Below are 19,832 nucleotides of genomic sequence, written 5' to 3' on the forward strand. Positions count from 1 at the left end.
TATATCTATCTTCTCTCTATAATATCTATCTCTCTCTTATAATATCTATCTTCTCTATATATCTATCTTCTCTCTATATATCTATCTCCACACCCTAATCTATCACACACAAAACACACACTAATAATAATAATCTCTCTCACACCTATATCACAAACCCAACCCCCCAAACCACCCCCCCAACAACCCACCCCCACAACCCAACCCACCCCCCAAACCCCACCCCCCCCAACCCCACACAAACACCACCCCCCACACCACCACCCCCACAAACCACCCCAAACACCACCCCCAAACACCCACCCACCCCAACACACCCCCCCAACACACCCAACACCACCCCAAAACCACCCCCCAAAACACACCCCCAAAACCACCCCAAACCACCACCCACAACCCACCAAAACCACCCCCCCACACAACCACCACACACACAACACCACCCCACACCAACACACCCAAAACCCCACCAACAACACACCAACCCACAACACCCACACCAACCACCACAAACCCACACACACCCACCAACAACCCCCACACACCACCACACACACAACACAACCACACCCACAACACCCCACCCACACACACCACCAAACACCCACACACCACCCCAAACACCCCCCCACCACAACCCACCACCCACCCACACACACACCCACCACAAACACCACCCACCACCCAACACCACCACCCACACCCCCCACACCACCCACCCACCCCACCCAACAACTCCACCACCCCCACACACACACACCCACCCACACACACCTCACACTCAACCACACCCTCACATCTCTCCACTCACTCTCTCCTCACTCAACTCTCACCCTCACACGCACACACCCACACGCACACTCACCTCACTCGCCAAACACACCCCCCAACACCACACCAACACCCACACACACCACCCAAACACCACCCAAACACACCCCAACACACACCCACACAAACCCCACACACCACCACCCACACCACCACCCACAACACACCACCCCAAACACCACCCCACAAAACCACCCCAACACACACCCCACCACACCACCACACCACCCACACCCACAACCACACACCCCCCAACACCCACCCCCACCCACACACCACCACCACCACACAACACCCACCCTACCACCCCCCACCACCCAACACCCCACCCCACAACCACCCCCAACCACACCACACCACAACCACACACCACCCAAACACCCACACAACAACCACCACCCACCCCACCACACCCACCACCCCACCACACCACCACCACCACACACACCCACACACACCCACACCCACCACCACCCACCCCCCACACACCCACCACCCAACACACCCCCACCCCACACAACCCCCCACCACCCACACACCACACCACCCCCACACCACCCCACCCACACCACAACCACACACACACCCCCACACAACACCCAACCCCAACCACACAACCCAACCCACCACACCCCCACACACACAACACCCACACACACCACAACCACACACCCAACACACCCCACACACACCACCACACCCACCACCACACCACACCACCCACCACACACACACCCACCCACACAACCACCCCACACACACCCACCCACACCACCCCACACACACACCCCTCACCACACACTCACTCCCACACACACCAACCACACTCACCTCACACACTCACCCCCACACCTCTCTCACTCTCACTCACAACTCTCTCACTCTCTCAAACTCTCTCAATCTCTCTCCTCCCTCACACACTCTCTCCTCCCTCACACACTCTCACTCACTCACACTCTCACTCACTCACTCTATCCTCACTCACTCACTCTATCCTCACTCACTCACACTCTCACGCTCTCACTCTCACTCTCACACTCACACTCTCACTCTCACACTCACTCACTCTCTCACTCACTCACTCTCACTCACTCACTCACTCTCACTCACTCACACTCTCACTCACACTCTACTCACACTCTCACTCACACTCTCACTCACACACTCACTCACTCTCACTCTCTACTCACTCACTCTCTCACTCTCTACTCACTCACTCTCTACTCACTCACTCTCTACTCACTCACTCACACACTCACTCTCTCAACTCACTCACTCACTCACTCACTCACTCGCACTCACTCACTCACTCGCACTCACCCGCACTCACTCACACACTCACTCACGCACTCACTCGCACTCACTCACGCACTCACTCACTCACTCGCACTCACTCGCACTCACTCACTCACTCCCACTCACTCACTCCCACTCACTCACTCCCACTCACTCACTCCCACTCACTCACTCCACTCACTCACCCACTCACTCACTCCCACTCACTCACTCCCACTCACTCACTCCCACTCACTCACTCCCACTCACTCACTCCCACTCACTCACTCCCACTCACTCACTCCCACTCACTCACTCCCACTCACTCACTCCCACTCACTCACTCCCACTCACTCACTCCCACTCACTCACTCCCACTCACTCACTCCCACTCACTCACTCCCACTCACTCACTCCCACTCACTCACTCCCACTCACTCACTCCCACTCACTCACTCCCACTCACTCACTCCCACTCACTCACTCCCACTCACTCACTCCACTCACTCACTCCCACTCACTCACTCCCACTCACTCACTCCCACTCACTCACTCCCACTCACTCACTCCCACTCACTCACTCCCACCCACTCACTCCCACCCACTCACTCCCTCCCACTCACTCCCTCCCACTCACTCCCTCCCACTCACTCCCTCCCACTCACTCCCTCCCACTCACTCCCTCCCACTCACTCCCTCCCACTCACTCCCTCCCACTCACTCCCTCCCACTCACTCCCTCCCACTCACTCCCTCCCACTCACTCCCTCCCACTCACTCCCTCCCACTCACTCCCTCCCACTCACTCCCTCCCACTCACTCCCTCCCACTCACTCCCTCCCACTCACTCCCTCCCACTCACTCCCTCCCACTCACTCCCTCCCACTCACTCCCTCCCACTCACTCCCTCCCACTCACTCCCTCCACTCACTCCCTCCCACTCACTCGCTCCCCACTCACTCGCTCCCACTCACTCGCTCCCACTCACTCGCTCCCACTCACTCGCTCCCACTCACTCGCTCCCACTCACTCGCTCCCACTCACTCGCTCCCACTCACTCGCTCCCACTCACTCGCTCCCACTCACTCGCTCCCACTCACTCGCTCCCACTCACTCGCTCCCACTCACTCGCTCCCACTCACTCGCTCCCACTCACTCGCTCCCACTCACTCGCTCCCACTCACTCGCTCCCACTCACTCGCTCCCACTCACTCGCTCCCACTCACTCGCTCCCACTCACTCGCTCCCACTCACTCGCTCCCACTCACTCGCTCCCACTCACTCGCTCCCACTCACTCGCTCCCACTCACTCGCTCCCACTCACTCGCTCCCACTCACTCGCTCCCACTCACTCGCTCCCACTCACTCGCTCCCACTCACTCGCTCCCACTCACTCGCTCCCACTCACTCGCTCCCACTCACTCGCTCCCACTCACTCGCTCCCACTCACTCGCTCCCACTCACTCGCTCCCACTCACTCGCTCCCACTCACTCGCTCCCACTCACTCGCTCCCACTCACTCGCTCCCACTCACTCGCACCCACTCACTCGCTCCCACTCACTCGCTCCCACTCACTCGCTCCCACTCACTCGCTCCCACTCACTCGCTCCCACTCACTCGCTCCCACTCACTCGCTCCCACTCACTCGCTCCCACTCACTCGCTCCCACTCACTCGCTCCCACTCACTCGCTCCCACTCACTCGCTCCCACTCACTCGCTCCCACTCACTCGCTCCCACTCACTCGCTCCCACGCACTCGCTCCCACGCACTCGCTCCCACGCACTCGCTCCCACGCACTCGCTCCCACGCACTCACTCGCTCCCACGCACTCACTCGCTCCCACGCACTCACTCGCTCCCACGCACTCACTCGCTCCCACCCACTCACTCGCTCCCACCCACTCGCTCCCACCCACTCGCTCCCACGCACTCGCTCCCACCCACTCACTCGCTCCCACCCACTCACTCGCTCCCACCCACTCACTCGCTCCCACTCACTCACTCGCTCCCACTCACTCACTCGCTCCCACTCACTCACTCGCTCCCACTCACTCACTCGCTCCCACTCACTCACTCGCTCAACACTCACTCACTCACACACTCACTCACTCACTCACTCACACTCACACTCCACACCTCACACACTCACACACTCACACCACTCACACACTCACACACTCACACACTCACACACTCACACACTCACACACTCACACACTCACACACTCACACACTCACACCCACACTCTTACACTCACACCTCACTCACTCCACACTCACTCACACTCTCACTCACCACACACTCACTCACTCACTCTCACACACTCTCCTCACTCACTCACACTCTCTCCTCACTCACTCACACTCTCTCCTCACTCACTCACACTCTCTCCTCACTCACTCACACTCTCTCCTCACTCACTCTCACTCTCTCACACTCACTCACTCACACTCACTCACACTCACTCACACTCACTCACACTCACTCACACTCACTCACACTCACTCACTCACTCACTCACTCACTCACACTCACTCACTCACTCACTCACTCACTCACTCACACTCACTCACTCACTCACTCACTCACTCACTCACTCACTCACTCACTCACTCACTCACTCACTCACTCACTCACTCACTCACTCACTCACTCACTCACTCACTCACTCACTCACACACTCACACACTCACACACACTCTTACACTCACACCTCACTCACTCCACTCTCACTCTCACACACTCACTCTCTCACTCTCACACACTCTCCTCACTCACTCACACTCTCTCCTCACTCACTCACACTCTCTCCTCACTCACTCACACTCTCTCCTCACTCACTCACACTCTCTCCTCACTCACTCACACTCTCTCCTCACTCACTCACACTCTCTCCTCACTCACTCACACTCTCTCCTCACTCACTCACACTCTCTCCTCACTCACTCACACTCTCTCCTCACTCACTCTCACTCTCTCACACTCACTCTCACTCTCTCACACTCACTCACTCACACTCACTCACACTCACTCACTCACACTCACTCACACTCACTCACTCACTCACTCACTCACTCACTCACTCACTCACTCACACTCACTCACTCACTCACTCACTCACTCACTCACTCACACACTCACACACACTCTTACACTCACACCTCACTCACTCCACACTCACTCACACTCTCACTCTCACACTCACTCACACTCTCACTCTCACACACTCACTCTCTCACTCTCACACACTCTCCTCACTCACTCACACTCTCTCCTCACTCACTCACACTCTCTCCTCACTCACTCACACTCTCTCCTCACTCACTCACACTCTCTCCTCACTCACTCACACTCTCTCCTCACTCACTCACACTCTCTCCTCACTCACTCACACTCTCTCCTCACTCACTCTCACTCTCTCACACTCCCTCTCACTCACACTCACACACTCTCACGCTCTCTTCACTCACACTCTCACTCACTCTTCACTCACTCACTCTCACTCACTCTCTCCTCACTCACTCACACTCTCTCCTCACTCACTCACACTCTCTCCTCACTCACTCACACTCTCTCCTCACTCACTCACCCACCCACACGCGCTCTCTCGCACACGCGCTCTCTCTCTCTCTCTCTCTCTCTCTCACGCACACACTCACTCACTCACTCACTCACTCACTCACACTCACTCACTCACTCACTCACTCACTCACTCACTCACTCACTCACTCACTCTCTCTCTCTCTCTCTCTCTCTCTCTCTCTCTCTCTCTCTCTCTGTCTCTGTCTCTGTCTCTGTCTCTGTCTCTGTCTCTGTCTCTGTCTCTGTCTCTGTCTCTCGCTCTCGCTCTCGCTCTCGCTCTCGCACGCACACACTCTCACACAGACTCCGTAGGGCATTGTCTATGCTCCAGTGCCTTGCCAAGGTGCAGGATATTTGTGCATCACATCATGCTTGACCCTGGCCTTGTGCACTTTCCACCAGCGTCTCACTGGATTGCAGTCAGCAACAGGAATGGTGTCTAATTATTAATTTTCTCTCCCTACCCATCCCAAGAGCACTTATGTCAGTGATGGTTTTCAAACAGTTTCGTGGGTAAAGATGGCAAGTGGTATAACAGAAAGACAAACAGACTTGGAGCGTCCCAGATTTTCTCCCTGGTTTGTTTCTGATATGTTTTTGCTGACCTGACTGATGTCATTTGGGGTTGCATTTCAGAGGCACGCTCAGAGTTCTTGGTTTAGGGAAGGGAAAATCAGCGACGGTCACAACTCTTGATCCCTCTCCAGTACCTTCTGTGAGAGAGTGCATATATAGATGATGTGTCAAAACAGGATCAAATTTGGCTCTGATGTTCTCCAAGGTTGAATAGTTAACTGACACCCATTTTCTGGGCTTGTGCATGCAGAATTGGCATTGGGCCAAGATAACGCAAGACTTTTGGACCCAAGAAACAGTACCTAGCAAGAGTTGGGCCTTCAGGAAAAATGGGCAAAAAATGGGAATAGGTTGTCAAATTGCTGTGCTTATATGAGTAATAGAGATTTTTTTTTGTCTTCCTCTACTTACTGACCAGGTTTGCTGAAGTATATCTGGGCTCTGAAAGTTCCGTCCAACGCCTCATGGAGCTGCTTCCACAAAGAGAACTTCATGGACTGAGACCGGAGGTCATGCCTTGCAACAAACAGAATCTCAACCAGTTTGAAGCGCAATCCAAGAAAAGTAAATCTTTGGAAATTCTACACTACATTAGATCTTCATTAACCTCTTTGCAGACCTGTGTGTTTGTGAGCCAGAGTAATACCTGTAGCAGTGGAATGATGGATAACTTTTTCATATCCAGTTATGACAGGAATTACTCTGGTCACTTGCTAGTAAGCCAGTTACTAACACTGGCTTTATGTGGCACAATATGTTTCCATTTGGTTACTCCAACAAACACAAAATTAAATGGAAGTATTGTCATTAGGTAATGAACTGAACTAGTTCAATGGATACTAAATTCAGCTCCATGCCTTTGTCATATTAAGTTTTACAGGGGCAGGAAAACATTCTGAAACAGCTGATAACCAATGGGAAAGCAAAAGGTAAAATTTTTCGAGGAAAAATTGTTTCCACTAAATATCCACTGCTGCTATAGAAAGTGCAGATGCTACCAGGTGGGTTAAGAGAAGTACTTCAGTTGTGGGTATATTACACAATTGGGCTGACAATTTTTCTTAGCAGGAATATAATTAGGGGTATTAACTCTTGGACTCACTATTGTTTTCACTGCCTCCTTCCCAACAGTTTAATATGACAAATGTTTCTATTTTCATATTTGTTAACTGTAAACATGTTTTTAAATGGATCTTATTGGAAATATGATGGAAGGAACAGTGCATAATATCGTATATTCTTTCAAGAGATTTCTTGTTGTGATGTGACTGTGTTGCCCATTGCCATCAGTGTTCCCAGAGTCCATGATCTCCTGCATGTTGTGTCGCAATAAAATCTTGTATTTGTGCAATTCACTGCACAATGAGGTCTATCTGTGCTGTGCATTTGAGGGGGAAGAGAAACAAAGAACTTCATTATGACAACTGGTGAGACTTCAAACTGATTGACGGGTGACGTCTTGCATGTTGTGCATCATTTCTCTTTACCCCTTCAAGGGTTAGGGGAATGCCCTTCTCCAAAGGCCGGAAAAATCTGTTGTACCGTTATAAAATATGCTGACTTTGCATTTCTGTGTATCAACCCACAGACTTCAGAGCTGCTTACCAGTCCAATGGCTTTATTTGTCTACTCCACTTCAATGTCTGCCACATTCCTAAAGCTTTCAGCAGGATTAACTTTGTCTTTCTTATGCACTTTATAAATACTTTGTAAATATAACCCCTTAAAGGGGCAGAATCCAGATCAGATCCTGCTGATTTATAAATCACACTAATTTTTTATTAATGGTTTTTGTAAATTTTTGTAATACCTTTGAATGGCAAGTGCTGTTGACATTGGGAACTGGCTAGGAAGAGTTACTGGGTCCAACGGTGTGAGGAGACTAAATTAGCATGCAGTTAACTTGAATCTATTTTATCAATGCTACTATGATCAGTGCTCCTCGAGCTTCCCTTTTGCTCCACTAAGCTGCAAGTTCCATTCTGTATACTCTCCCTTCCTGCATCTTTATTGTGTGTGTGCAACGATCTTGAATTAGATTTCAATTCCAACTGTTTTTTTCCTCAATACTTCAGAAACATGGAACTCCGCATCTCCTTCAGCCTTTGTTTCCTTGTAAAATCTACAGGTTTTAAAAACCCAAGCTTGACCGTACCTAACTACCATTTCCTGATTCCTACTTTTTTTCAACCTTGGTGGTGTCCTGTAACGTGGCCCTTTGCCTAGTTTCTGAATGAAACAATTAAAAAAAAAATTCAGTCTGCAGCAGCCCCTTGCCGCCCACCCTTTATAAAGTTACTCAAGGCAAAGGTAGTGATGATATTTTTCATTGTGTTAATTCTGCTCCCTCACACTGTCAGACTCAGTCTCTATCCGTTTTGGAGTACTGAACAAATATTAGTATTTTCCCCCCAGCACCAATAACGTACTTATCTTTTAGACTGTTTGTGTACCCGTGTGTGATAATTATTGTATCTTTAAAATAAAACACGTTGATCGCACCAATCTACAATGAGGCCTGATGCTACGCTAATGTTATAAAGACACCCTCTTTGATTTTACTTTGCAACGTTCCATCTGAGATTCTGGAATTTCTGGTAAGTTGAGAAAATCATCTACATACAGCTGGTAAATTATCAGTGAAAATTTAATTTTTAAAATCTGCATCATATACCATAGGCACTTTAACATCAGAAGGATTTAGCACAAGATTGTTAGCTGACGAAAAACTAGCAGAAGTTTCCAATTTTTGCTGTCGGGATTGTTATCCTTAACAAGTCCTGGAATTGTGAGGTCTTTTTACTTTCTATCACAATGCCAACCAGCAGAAAGTGACTTGACTGGGATCCAGTTGGATCCTGTTTTCCTTAAGTGTTGAATATTCCTTTGGTCCTTATTCTCCTGAAAATAAGATTTTTCAGGATTGGGATGTTGCTTGCCTGACTGTTTATGTTACTGATCTATTCTTATCTATTACTGCTTGTATGTAATTGAAATTGAATAATAGGACTTGACCATCAGACATTGATTTAATTTTCTCACCCTCTTCTGCTCCTCCCAGCCTCCTTGGTCCCCTCCCTGTCCTTTTGCCATCATCTTTCCCACTTTGCCTCTCTTTTTGCCCTGCCGTCACTTCCTCCATCCACCCATCCTCTTTCCCAACCCCTCTGGTCTCCATCCATCCTCCTTTTCCCCTGACATGTCCTGCTTCCCCTACCCTAGCCCACCTGTTCATCGCTTACTTCCTGCTTACTCCCCGGCAGAGCCCTCCTGCCCCTCTCCCGCCGAGCCCTCCTGCCCCTCTCCCGCCGAGCCCTCCTGCCCCTCTCCCGCAGAGCCCCCCTGCCCCTCTCCCTCCAAGCCCCCCTGCCCCTCTCCCGCAGTGCCCCCCTGCCCCTCTCCCGCTGAGCCCTCCTGCTTTCCCCTTGCTGAGCTGCTTTCCTCCCACCGAGCTTCTTGCTTTCCCCAATACCCCTTCCCCACATATTCCCTGCTTTCCCTTTTGCACCTTGCTTCCTCCCCTTCCCCTGTTCCCCCATTCCCCCTTTCTACCCCTCCTTTCCTCCATTCCCCCTTTCTACCCCTCCTTTCCCTCCCTTTCTACCCTTCCCCCTCTCCGTTTCTACCCCTCCTGCCCCCTCTCCCTTTCTACCCCTCCTGCCCCCTCTCCCTTTCTACCCCTCCTGCCCCCTCTCCCTTGCTACCCCTCCTGCCCCCTCTCCCTTTCTACCCCTCCTGCCCCCTCTCCCTTTCTACCCCTCCTGCCCCCTCTCCCTTTCTACCCCTCCTGCCCCCTCTCCCTTTCTACCCCTCCTGCCCCCTCTCCCTTTCTACCCCTCCTGCCCCCTCTCCCTTTCTACCCCTCCTGCCCCCTCTCCCTTTCTACCCCTCCTGCCCCCTCTCCCTTTCTACCCCTCCTGCCCCCTCTCCCTTTCTACTTTTCCCACCTTCCCTTCTTATCCTCTAGTTTCCTCTCTGAAACTGCCAGCTCTTGCTGGGGTACATTCCTGTGGGCACCCACAGCCCTCATTCTTCTTGTGAGTCCAGACGGTTAGCGTCCCTAGCACAGGGCACTGTTATCATTTTAATCCCAATCACAGCCCCTGAGATCATCTGATTCAGACAGAGTTTGAACCTGGGACTCTTCTGGCCTATATGACTTAGTGTTACAATAATGATTGTGCAATTTACTTAAATGATTTGAAATCTTGAACCAATCAAGTCCAACGTCATTTCAGTAACTTGCTTTTGAACAATATGTGACAGCAGTTAAATTAAGGGGTTGAGGAGGAGGAGGGAGAAATTTGCAAACTTGTAATAAATGGAAGAACAGAGTGTGACTCAGGAATGTTCTGAACTGCATAAGCACTGAATCCATTTAGTTAAACAGGGTTCTTGTTTAAGAACCTACCAACCTGGAGGTTGTTTATTGCTTAAAAATTAACTTTTGTCGATTTTGAGTGTTCAGCATTGTCCCTCCGTCCTAAACTAAAGGAACTGACTCATAATGACATACAGTTCCATGGATATCGGCAGCCTTCCGGCATCTCACCCAAGCGACTGTTCTGCAGGTTTTCAAATCTTTCTGTGTAGGGGAATCACTTAGAAATATTGATAAATCTTCAGGGACCCCTGCCCACTTTCCAATGGCACTGATAGCCTCCCAAAGAAAAGTAGTTCTATCATTGCAGAACACTTGTTTTATTAAACCACGGAAACAGAAATAACATGCAGTACAGATTTTTTTAATTCATTCATGAAATGTGAGTGTCGCTAGCAAGGCCAGCATTCATTGCTTATCCCTAATTGCCTTCAAGAAGGTGGCGTTGAGCCGCATTCTTGACATGCTGCAGTCTATAATTTTATTCTTACTATAGTTTTTTTGTAGCAATTTGGTACAACTGAGTGGTTTGCTAGGCCATTTCAGGGGGCAGTTGAGAGTCAACCACACTGCTGTGGGTGTGGAATCACATGTAGGCCAGATCAGGTAAGGATGGTAGATTTCCTTCCCTAAAGGACATTAGATGAGTTTTTATGGGAATCTGGTCACTTTATGGTCACCATTTCTGATACTAGCTTTTTATTCCAGATTTATTTCATTAACTGAATTTAAATTCCTCCAACTGTTTGGTGGAATTTGACCTGTGTCTCTGGATCATTTGTCCAAACCTCTGGATCCAGTCCAGTAACGTAACCATTTTGCTATCATATTCCAATAAATACAGAAACTGATTATCTGCGGATAGAAGTTTGATGACTGCAGCAACCAGATTGGATCCTCTTGTGGACCCTATACATTGGGTGTCTGGAAAGCATTGCAGCTGAGCGTAACTATGTCCTCAGCTGAGGTCCACACATGCACTTGCGACAGGCCTCACTGGATTGTGATTAGCAGAGATACCATAGTGCTCCTACCACTTCCATGGCTGAGATAAATCAACTGAGTAAATCTCAAATTGAACCTGGAACTTTTATCACATGACGTGGTGTTTATCCTCTGTCATTGAGTGACCTACCTCAACCATTTTTATTCGCAATCTTTTGATTCCCAGAAAATCTGATATATCAGAGCATAAGTAGTTTCAAAAATAAATAAACCATGATTAGAGGGGGGATAGGTTATTATTGTTTCTATGCCTGCCAACTCTATCCTTTATCCTCATCAGTAATCCCAACATTACGGTACAAGAAGAAATAAAAGCTCTGGTGTTCACCTTTGAATGAAAGTGAACTGTAACATGAATCTGACCTTGGAGAGCAGGAGCTTGTCAGATTGATAAATGGATATCCCTATTATTCCCTGGGTACCAAGCTAGTAGCCAGGTTTGGTGGAAATCATTGAGCTTTTATGTTGAAATTTGCACATCCCATGCTTTCAAACACAATATCAGCATTTAAATCAAGGCTTTGTCCTTTTTTTTCCTATTAGCAAACTTATATTTGGTGATTACTAAACTGTAAAATAGTAGGTTTTGACCTCATAATTTTTGGTGCTGTGCTGTCATGGTTGCAAAATGGCTGCTATTTTCCCACCTTCCTCCTGAAGACTTGTGCTGGTACAATTCCAAAGATGCTGGCAATCTTTTGATGTATGAATTAAGGTCTCTTGGATGGTATATGAGCCCGGCATGCCTACCAGCTACTTGATTGTGAGGACATCACACTTGAACCTGATCCTGCCCTGACAGCTGTGCATGTACTTTCCGACAAGAGTTGCTAGATATCGACGTAGAACAGAGCCCTGACCTAATTATCCCCTCACTAACCCAGAGGTATGACTACCCTATTGCTCCCCTGGCTGAGATGAGCTGTCTCACCAAAGATGTTCAAGGCTTACAGTGCAGGTATTCAAAGTAAAATTAGAGATGAGATGAATTAGATAGAAGGTGTCAATCATCTAGACCCTTCCTATTCTTACCTACATGTTCCTCAAACATCGAATCAATTTCCTTGTGTACACTAATAACGCCCAGCTTTACCTCTTCAACATCACTACTGCCTCCGCGATTGTTGTGGTGCAGCCTGACAACATCAAATCATGGATGAGCCACAGATGTTTTGTGTGTAAGCATCCTCTTCAGCTCCCAACAGAAACATTGGGTACAAATCTCCAATTCCTTACTCACCCCAATGTTTGCTCCGGATGATGGACATGCTCAGTGTCCTCTTCGACTCTGAGCTGAACTTCAAACCCCCACATCTGGTCCAACAGCAAGAGTGCCTATTTTCATATGCACCAGCTATTCCTCACTGTGGCCAAAACCCTCATCCAATGCTTTCATCACTTCCAGGCTTGGTTTTACTAATGCTGGTTTCCTGAGTTTCACTTTCTACTAACTTCAACTGATCCAGCTTCTGCTGCCCATATTCTGTTATCAGGTAAATGCATTATCTTATTTATCTATCAGCCTTGTCCATGTAATTTCCATTGGCACTCCATCTCTTGCACATTGATTTCAAAATTCTAATCAATTTCAAATCTTTTCATGGATTTGCTCCAACCTACTATGGTCTTCAGCCCTCCTTACCATTTGCTTCCTCTGCTTTTCCAACACTGGTCCATTGTGTTTTGTTCCCTGCTACCTGGTGTCCCATCTCTGCTTCATAATCTCTGGTAGAGCCATCAGCTATTATGCGTTTGAACTTGAGAATTGCCAATAAATCCCTTTATCTTGCTACTTCTCTATCCATCTTCAGTAGCTTCCTTAAAACTTACCTTTTCAACCATGCCTTCATCACCTCCCGTAATTCACTTTCCAATTCCAATTCCTACTGGTGTCCAATCCAAATCTAGTGGGAATTGTTGCTAAACGTATGTTTTAAAAGCTTGTTTGGAAGTATGTTTTGAGGTCCTAGTAAAGAATGAGGTAAAATAGTATATAGAACAATTAAATATTGATTTCGACACCAAGGATGCAGGGGGGAGAAAGGCCATTAAGACTGGTGTATTTGTAGCTTGCAAGGAAGAAGAGTGCAAAAGTCAGAGCAATAATAACTATAGTAGTATCAATAAGATAAAGATAAATTTTGAGACAGATTAAAGGCTAGAGATGAGTGAGGCGTTGCCTGTCACGTGTGAAGCTTTCTCCTGTAACCTGTCCAGGCGTCCAAAAAGGTGTTGGAAGACTGTCACCAAATATGGCACTATTAAAGTCTTGGTCAGCTTTTAGCTGTAGATAGTTAATAAGTGTGAAAATACACTTGCAAAGTGGCAGTCAAGATCAGACACACAGATGGCACATCTGTGTCCTATATTTATATTGCAGGAGTGTGACTCGGTGAGTTAAAAGAGTATTTTGTTTTAAGTAAATGTGTATAGGTGTGTGAAAGCTTCCCATGAGATTTCATTTAAGTAAAATTCACCAAATTGTTCTGAGTCTGGTATAAGCTTATAGTGACTGGGGTTACAAATTGTTCCTATGCTCTTTAGCTGAGGAAAGATTGGTGAAAGGAAAGGAGAGCTGCAGAAGGAAATGAAACCTGGCATGGTAGAAAGCTCTGCCATTTGGAATACGCAGCCAGGTTCAGATAATCTTCATATCAGTGAAAGAATGTTTCAGGCTCACCATTATCAGTACGATTCTGTAGAAGTTTGCAGTTCCAGTAGGGTCAAAATTCTGGCCACGTTCTGGTTTTAAACACTTAGGTCCTGATTTTAACTGTGCAAATGGGTGGGTTTTGAGTGAGTTAAAGTCTCATCCTTGATTTTGGAATGTGTAAAAATCAGACTTGCATTATGAACCTCAAATCTACACAAAGAAGGCAGACAAAAGAGAACGAAAAGAGAGAGAGATGGGAGTAGAAGAGAGAAAGGAGACAAATGGATGAAGAAGACTAATTCCAAAAGTGGGCATAACCATAGAGAGGGAAAGGTGAATCATATGTTCTGAGAAAAAATAGAAGAATCAAATTAAAATGAAGTAAGAAGATCTATTGAACCCAGATTCTGTGCCTGTGAATCACTGAAGATTGCAAAGCAAGTCATATCTCTCCTAGGTTTTGCTAAGTATCCATAGTTCCTTGTGCCTTTAAATGGTGTGCTAAAGGTGATTGTGCCCTTTCAATATTCAAATCAGAAATAGTTCCAGTATAAAACTGGTGTTATTAAATAGAAAAATTTAATTGAATTCATGGATTTAAAAAAATTTTCTTTTGAAGCTAACAGCCTACCTTCACAACAGAGTCCTTTGTTTTGTCAGCTTTCCCCGCCCTTCATGAAAGTGCCGACTCTTTTTGGGGCTGCCCAAGTGACCATTCTTCTTGAATCTTTATGGTGAGTATCAGCAGGCTTTTCCACTGTGCAGGTCTTCACAGTGGGGCCTGATCCTGTTTTCACTGGATGTTCATGCAGATGTGAACATACATCCACTTGCTTTCCAGATCGGGTCACTGAACAGCTGTCAGTAGCAGGAGTTCTGGCTGATTTCCCTGACCCCTCCCCGCCACCCTCCATCTTTCTTAATCCAGTGGCACTGGCACTAATTGTAACAGCCCTACTGCTGCCCTGGCTAAGCTTTACTAACGCAATGTAGACCAGGAATTAAACCAGGGGCTTTTTGATCTATATGGCTTTGTGTCTTCTCTCACTACGCGCTGCGGGAGCCCTACAAAAACAAATGAGATTTACTGTTCCCATTAACTGATGGTACAAGGACTAGGGGACACAGATTGAAAGTTTTAGGCAAAAGATGCAGGTGGAATGTGAGGAAGAGCTTTTTTACGCAGCGAGTGGTAATGAACTGGAAAGAGGTTGGTGGAAACAGAAACAATCAATGATTTCAAAGGAAATTGGATGTGTACTTGAAGGAAATAGACTTGCAGGGCAACGGGGGAATTGAGCATGCGAGTGGGACTGACTATTATGCCGTGGAGTGCCAGCATGGACTCAATGGGCCGAATGACCTTCTGTGCCATAAATGACTATGACTCTATTCTGTTTTGTGGTGGGACAAAGAAAAAACATCTGATTACTCTTATTTCTCCTAACCATTTTTTGTAACAATATGATTGTTGGTGGGAAGGTACAAAATGGTTTTAAAACCAATTTTTTTTTTAATGGTTCATACGTCCAGTTGGTTTTCCTTGGTTCAGCTTATAGCAGAACTTAAGTTTAATGTGAAATTCCGTTGCCCCACTTCAATTAATTGGTGTGACAAACCTATTACAGTTAACCACGGAGGGGAGGACTCATCATCCGTGATTAACTAAAAAGGTTAAAGATAGTATCAAACATAAAGAAAAAGCATATAGTTGTGCAAAGATGGGTGGCAGATCAGAAGATTGGACAGGATATAAAAAGCAGCAAAGAACAACTTAAAGATTAATAAGGAGGGAAAAATTAGAGTATGAGAGAAAGCTGGCGAGAAATATAAAGACAGTAAGAGTTTCTATAGATATTTAAAAACAAAAAGAATTAACAAAGTGAGCGTTGGTCCTATAGAATGTGACACTGGGGAATTAATAAGGAAAAATAAGGAGATAGCAGATGAATTGAACAGGTATTTTGCATCAGTCTTCACCATAGAGAATACAAATAACATCCCAGAAATAGCTGTAAATCAGGAAATGGAAGGGAGGGAGGAACTGAAGAAAATTATAAATACCAGGGAAGTGGGACTGAACAAATTGTTGTATCTGTGGGCTGACAAGTCCCTGGGTCCTGATGGACTTCATCCTAGAGTCTTAAAAGAACTGGCTAGTGAGATATTTGATGTGTTGGTTTTGATTTTCCAAAATTCCCTAGATTTGGGGAAGGTTCCATTAGATTGGAAAATAGACAATGTAACTCCTTTATTCAAAAAGGGAGGGAGACAGAAAGCAGGAAACTACGGACCAGTTAGCTTAACATCTGTCTCAGGGAAAATGTTAGAAGCTATTATTAAAGACATTATAGCAGGGCACATAGAAAAATTCAAGGTAATCAGGCAGAGTCAACATGGTTTTGTGAAAGAGAAATCATGCTTAACCAATTTATTGGAGTTCTTTGAAGAACTCATGTTGTGGTTCACATTTTTTTGAATCCATCTTGAGCCAGGCGCTGTTCTGAATTAGTCACAAGGATGTCCCAAGAGCAGCCTGATAATAAACCAGCCTCCAATGTTTATTCCTCTGATAGTGGGGAAGTGCCTAGCTTCTGCTCAAAGTTCTCTCCCTCTACAGCAGTAGGATTGAAGCTCTGAATTAGGAGATGTCAAACCCATGCCTCATCCCTGCATCCATTGTATGCTTCACTGTTGGTGGCAAAATGTTTTTGCTGTGGAATTTTCCCAAAGCCCTCTTGATTTTTTTCCCTCTTGCCATTTTTGTACCCACCTTTGAAAATCTCTCTAACAAAAAATCCTATACTTCTAATTGAGCTTTTGGCTTCCTGTCATATCTGACTGCCTCCTGCTTGGTGTCAGTGAATTTGTAATCACGGTAACTTCAATGTCACATGGCCTCGGTCTATAATCACCGCAGCATTATTAACTGTAAATTGTTGAAAATTAATACATTATGCAGTCTTGGTAGAAGTGCTAGCTTGGATGTAATCAGATATGGAGGAAATAAATACTGCAGCATGAGAAAATATGTAACTCGCTCCTTTTCTGACACCTGTCTTGTACTGCTTGATGATGGTTTGCATTTTTGCCGGACATTTTAGCAACAGGAAAAGGCCATCCATTCATGATCCCGCTTAACCTTCCAGAATCCCCTCTCCTATAACCCTGCCCCTTTCCATTTACATTTTTGGTACAAATTGCACTGTGTACACAGTTGTGTCTTAAAGCAAATAGTGGAAAGAGCAGTCTCCTGGTGGAGTACCTGCGTATGATGCAGGAGTCCAATAGAAATAACTCTTAATGTGATGACGTAGTGCCGCTTACCCCAAAGTGTCAGCAAGCAAGCTCACTCCCACAAATCCCCCATGCATGTTTGTGTCCAGTTTTGACCATGTTATGAAATGGAGGTTCTCCATTCCCATGGGAGACTATCATCCAGTACTGTGTCACTCCTGATATTAGTGGTACTAGACTGCCTACATTTCCTTCACTAGGATGTGGAGGCTTGTGACTTAGAGGGATCTGGAGGATGGAGCTAAATTCAGAAACACTTTTTGTCAGTCTCAATACTGCAGCTTATCGCCGGGAGTCTTGCTCAGTGTTTATCCTATTACTTGGCTTAGTTGCGTACATTAATCTATTATGTGGCATTCATCGTTATTCAGGGTTCAGCAGTAGGAAGCATGTATGATTCCGCTTTGTTTCAATATTGCTTTATTATGAAGTGTCATTAATATAACTTCATATAAAACTTTATACTTTAAAACTTTGCTGTTTTTGTTGTATTTATCTTTTTTGTAGTTTATGATCATTAAAATATAAAATCTGGAGTGAAAAAAGAACATTCAACCCATCAAGCTTGGTCCATTCAGGGTCCTTATATGAGTGTTCTTCTACCACCACCCATTGATTCCCTACGTTAAGGAACACTAAGTTCCTTCTACTTACTAAAATCTTCAACCCTGCTTCTGATTTATTGTTTGTCATTAACTGATGGTACAAGGACTAGGGGGCACAGATTGAAGGTTTTAGGCAAGAGATTCAGAGGGAATGTGAGGAGGAACATTTTTACGCAGCAAGTGGTAATGACCTGGAAAGAGGGTGGTGGAAACGGAAGCAACCCCTGATTTCAAAAGGAAATTGGATGTACACTTGAAAGAAATAGGCTTGCAGGGCAATGGGGGAATTGAGCGGGACTGACTATTATGCCGTGGAGAGCCAGCATGGACTCGGACTGAATGATGGCCTACTGTGCCATAAGTGACTATGATTTTGACTCTATGACTCAAGAGGCATAAATTAATTTCTCTTGGAGTCTTTTCCACATATCTTCTGTCCTCTGTTGCAGGAGTTTTCTAATCTCTAACCTTTATCAGTGTCTTTATAAATTGAGTTATGACTTATCACGATCGTTAGTGGCTATTATAAAAGACATTTGTGGAAACCTGTGGATGCAGTCTTTTCCTGTTAAATAACTGGAAGAAATGTTCTGTTCATTACTACTCCGTGGCGAGCAACATTCCCCCTAAGCTGTGTCACCACACATCAGTCTTGAATGTACTATGTAGAGCAATAAACAGGCTGCAATGAAACATTGGTGGCTAGTAGGCATTTTAGTCCTCGCAGCCACACTGTATCGACGGCAAAGAGTAAATCGAAACATTTTTACAAATCAATCAAATCTCTTCTAATTGATCCAATTTCACTAGCGTTTGTACATCACATACTAGCTCTCAAAAACTACTTCTTTGACCAAGCTTTTGGTCACCTGTCCTAATAATCCTAATGTGGCTCTGTGTCAAATTTTGTCTGATACTACTCCTGTGAAGCACAGTGGGACTTTTAACTACATGAAAGGTGCAAAATAAATGCAAAAGCAAAATACTACAGATGCTGGAAATCTGAAACAAAAACAGAAAATGTTGGAAACGCTCGGCAGATCTGGCAGCATCTGTGAAGAGAGAAACAGAGTGTAACGTTTCAGGTCTCTGACCTTTCATCAGAACTGAGAAGTTAGAAATGTGATAAATTTTGAGCGGTGAGCAAAATACATATAAGTTGTTGCATTGTGTAAATTCAGGTCTTTGTACTGTCCTGCACTGCTAATTCTAGGTGAGGCCCTAGAATTTTATCCTCAAGTGCTTAATCAAAAATTATGCCTTTGTATATTTTTTAAAAATGAAAACGATACTCAAAATCTTAAAGTATTTTTTCAGCTCTTGCAATGGTCATTTTTCCCCCTTTGGAGAAGCCATTTCATCCTTTGATCAGCCAGGGCCTCTGCTCCACTAAGAGTACATGTGATGATGGTGCTTTACAGACAGCAATGGTTACTACATCTGAACTCTCATTGAGAGGTCAGCAGTAATTGCGTTTTTAAAAAAACTTCACCTCTTCCCTTGCAGAGTCTCTAGCTGAGTTTTGCTGCATGCTTGGTCAATATTAACTTCCTTTTAAGTTGCTGCATTCTATCATTGCTGGTTCTGAATGCTGATCTCTAGGAATTTCTCTCTTGGATGTCAGC

At 46.2% G+C, this 19,832-nt stretch overlaps 1 protein-coding gene across 1 annotated transcript in view; it reads left to right on the forward strand.

The window, feature by feature from the left end:
* LOC137377014 (cleavage and polyadenylation specificity factor subunit 6-like) overlaps positions 1–19,832 on the forward strand; it is a 129,049-nt gene that overhangs the window by 89,536 nt on the left and 19,681 nt on the right. The window contains exon 4 of the mRNA XM_068046137.1: positions 6,685–6,830. Coding sequence (XP_067902238.1) covers positions 6,685–6,830 — 146 coding nt within the window. The remainder of the gene's footprint in view (positions 1–6,684; positions 6,831–19,832) is intronic.

This window comes from Heterodontus francisci, chromosome 14, assembly GCF_036365525.1.
Source record: "Heterodontus francisci isolate sHetFra1 chromosome 14, sHetFra1.hap1, whole genome shotgun sequence".
Lineage (NCBI taxonomy): Eukaryota > Metazoa > Chordata > Chondrichthyes > Heterodontiformes > Heterodontidae > Heterodontus > Heterodontus francisci.